The following is a 3,140-nucleotide window of genomic DNA, read 5'->3' on the forward strand; positions in this document are numbered from 1 at the left end:
CCATTTCTCTGCAGGTACCCAACAAAAGCTGCTGTATTTTGACATGAACCAGAAGCTACTTCATTAGGGTGAGGAGCTGCTTCTCGCCTGCTCCAGACGCCTGTGGGCCTAGTGTAGAGTAGCACGCGTGTGCGGGTATGTGAGGGAGAGTTTTCTAGATTTAATCTGAGAAGGTCATTCTGTGACAAGAAGCAGTTTTGTGTGTGGTAAGACAGAGCAAGTAATGGTGTCTTTGCTGTTTCTTTTTTCTTCTGACTGTAGGAAAGCTGTGATTACCTAGACCGAGGGCAGCCAACCAGCAGCTTCAGTCGAAAAGGGCCCAGCACAATTCAGAAGATTAAAGAGGCCCTGGGCTTCATGCGAAATCAGCATTTTGAGGTAGCACCTCAAGCTCTAGTGGCCCACTGGTTAGAACTTCAACTGGGGGTGATGGAAAAGGTGGCTACCTAAGGCAGGTGGGGAGCCCCCTTCTGTCCGCAGCAGTGGTCCCTTGACTCAAGAAGCGTGAGGACCAGAGACTCTAGTGATCCAGAGAACAGTGCTACCCCATTTGCAGCATTATCTTCCCCTGTTGGGGTTGGGTGGGGGAGAGCATGTGTCCTGGATGGGCCTGTGAGGGAGGCCAAGCTTCCTACTGTTGAATTTCCTGGAGCTGTTTATTCCTCTCACAAAGGGGGTCCTTGCAGATCTTTCCTCTCTGGCTGACTGCCACCTCCTTGCCCCTCTAGGTGCCTTTCATTGCTTTCTACCGGAAGGAGTACGTGGAGCCCGAGTTGCATATCAATGACCTGTGGAGGGTGTGGCAGTGGGATGAAAAGGTAATATAGGGATCCATGCCCCTCAAGGGGTTGAGGGCTGAACTGGGTACCACCACTACTGGGACCCAAGTTCTCCTGTACATATCAGGTGGCAGCCCAGACCCTGTCAGGCTTCCCCCAGGGTCTCCTGGCAAGGAACAGCATGGTCTTGGGTGTCCAAGGCTGAATACCAACCCTTACTCCTGCTTTGTCTTGTCCTAGTGGACCCAGCTGAGGATCCGTAAGGAGAACCTAACACGGCTGTTTGAGAAGATGCAGGCTTATCAGTATGAGCAAATCTCTGCTGACCCTGACAAGCCCCTTGCTGATGGCATCCGGGCTCTGGACACCACCGACATGGAGAGGTAGCATATGCAGGGTTTATTCCATTACACGGAGTCCTCACACCAAAGGCAGGCCCCCGCCCTTCCACCCCCACCCCAGAGCGGCATAACCTTGCAAAATTCTCAGCATGGGACCCGTTCCTTAGAATCCCAACTTATCAACACGTCAGAAGTGATCTTTCTGACAGGGAGATTCCTGTTACTTATCCATCTTGGTATAAAAGGTTAAGAGGATCAGATAGTCATGTTTGCTTATTTATATGTTCCCTGTGTGAAAAGCTACATGGGAAACCAAACTACAACCAGAAAGTAGCTTGGTGAGCCTGGAATCAGAGAGGGGTGTGGGAGGGGAGCAGATGATTTTAGTGGCCAGCGGCATGAACCTGGGAAAGAAGGACAAGGACTGTCTCAAGGACTCTGAACCGGAGACATGCTGCCTCGTCTGCCTCTCCCTTTTTGTTGCCGTTTCTAACAACCACCAGCCACCACTTATTTGACATATTCCTCCTTTAAGATACCTTGATTGCAGTTAAGTCATGGTCTGGGGCCAATGCATGTCTTTAATAATTGGAGAATATAGGTACTCATCCTAGTTGGGATCTTGCCTCATGGGAATTGGACCTCTTGTAGCAAAACTGGGGTATACCCTTCCTCCGTGACAATTGAGGTCTTATGTCCCTTCCCTCCAGGCTCAAGGATGTACAATCAATGGATGAACTGAAAGATGTCTACAATCATTTCCTGCTTTATTATGGTCGTGACATCCCCAAGATGCAGAATGCCGCCAAGGCCAGCCGCAAGAAGCTAAAGCGTGTAAGGGAAGAGGGAGATGAGGAAGGTGAGTGTTGGAAAAGAAAACCTAGAGGCTTGGTGGCCATGGCCTTTCCAAGGATCCCCTTGGCCGATTACACTTCGGGGCTTCTCTACATGTGTCCGATCCTTGGGAGTGATTGGAAACCGGAAACCAGAGGACTAACTCATGTTTTCTTCCCAGGTGATGGTGAGGAGGCAGAAGATGAGGAGCAGAGAGGGCCAGAGCTCAAGCAGGCTTCCCGCCGAGATATGTACACCATCTGCCAGAGCGCTGGGCTAGGTAAAAACGAGCTGTATACGTTCCCTAGTAGTCACTGGTAGGTAGGAAGAGGATCTAAAGGACATCTGAGTGAGTCACCAGTCCACTTCTAACACTTGCTACCATGACCCACACCCACGCCACGGGAATGGTCCAGCCTCTCCCATAATTTCTTTTTTTTTTTTTTTTTTGCTGTACGCGGGCCTCTCACTGCTGTGGCCTCTCCCGTTGCGGAGCACAGACTCCGGACGCGCAGGCTCAGCGGCCATGGCTCACGGGCCCAGCCGCTCCGCGGCATGTGGGATCTTCCCATACCGGGGCACGAACCCGCGTCGCCTGTATCGGCAGGCGGACTCTCAACCACTGCGCCGCCAGGGAAGCCCTCCCATAATTTCTGAAGGAGTGGGAAACACACGATCAGAGAGAGGGAGTTCATCCTGTCTTTGGGAAGTTCTTTTACTAAACGGTAACTTCCACCTTAGTTCTGACCCCAGTAGTCACATAGAAAATTTCTATTTTTTCTACTTTGTGACAGCCTGTTAGGTATTTAAAGTCAGCGTTTTCACTCTTCACTGTAAGACATCCTGCTCCTGCTCATTTGTGATCCCTTTAAAGTCTAACGCCCAGAATTGCTGCTCTAGACTGAAAGCCAAGAGGTTACTGGGCCCAGCTGTTGGCTCATCTTTCACCCTCCTGGTTTGCTTTAGATGGCTTGGCCAAAAAGTTTGGGCTTACTCCTGAGCAATTTGGGGAAAACCTCCGGGACAGTTACCAGAGGCACGAGACAGAGCAGTTTCCTGCAGAGCCCTTGGAGCTGGCCAAGGATTATGTTTGCAGGTAGGCATTGCAGTAGGTGGCTGGCAGGAGGAGGGACCTGAGGGCAAAGACGTCGTCATCCTGCAGCTCCTCCATTTTCCCTCCAGCCCG

General features: G+C 51.2%; 1 protein-coding gene across 1 annotated transcript in view; it reads left to right on the top strand.

Annotated features, from left to right (window-relative positions):
- The window catches only part of SUPT6H (SPT6 homolog, histone chaperone and transcription elongation factor), a 23,062-nt gene that overhangs the window by 3,760 nt on the left and 16,162 nt on the right, over positions 1 to 3,140 (top strand). The window contains exons 7-13 of the mRNA XM_007452422.1: positions 1 to 14; positions 267 to 378; positions 729 to 818; positions 1,020 to 1,162; positions 1,831 to 1,979; positions 2,136 to 2,234; positions 2,921 to 3,050. The exon at positions 1 to 14 is cut by the window's left edge and continues 93 nt beyond it. Of these exons, the coding sequence (XP_007452484.1) occupies positions 1 to 14; positions 267 to 378; positions 729 to 818; positions 1,020 to 1,162; positions 1,831 to 1,979; positions 2,136 to 2,234; positions 2,921 to 3,050 (737 nt within the window). The remainder of the gene's footprint in view (positions 15 to 266; positions 379 to 728; positions 819 to 1,019; positions 1,163 to 1,830; positions 1,980 to 2,135; positions 2,235 to 2,920; positions 3,051 to 3,140) is intronic.

This window comes from Lipotes vexillifer, unplaced genomic scaffold, assembly GCF_000442215.2.
Source record: "Lipotes vexillifer unplaced genomic scaffold, Lipotes_vexillifer_v1.1 scaffold216, whole genome shotgun sequence".
In the NCBI taxonomy this organism is placed as follows: Eukaryota; Metazoa; Chordata; class Mammalia; order Artiodactyla; family Lipotidae; genus Lipotes; species Lipotes vexillifer.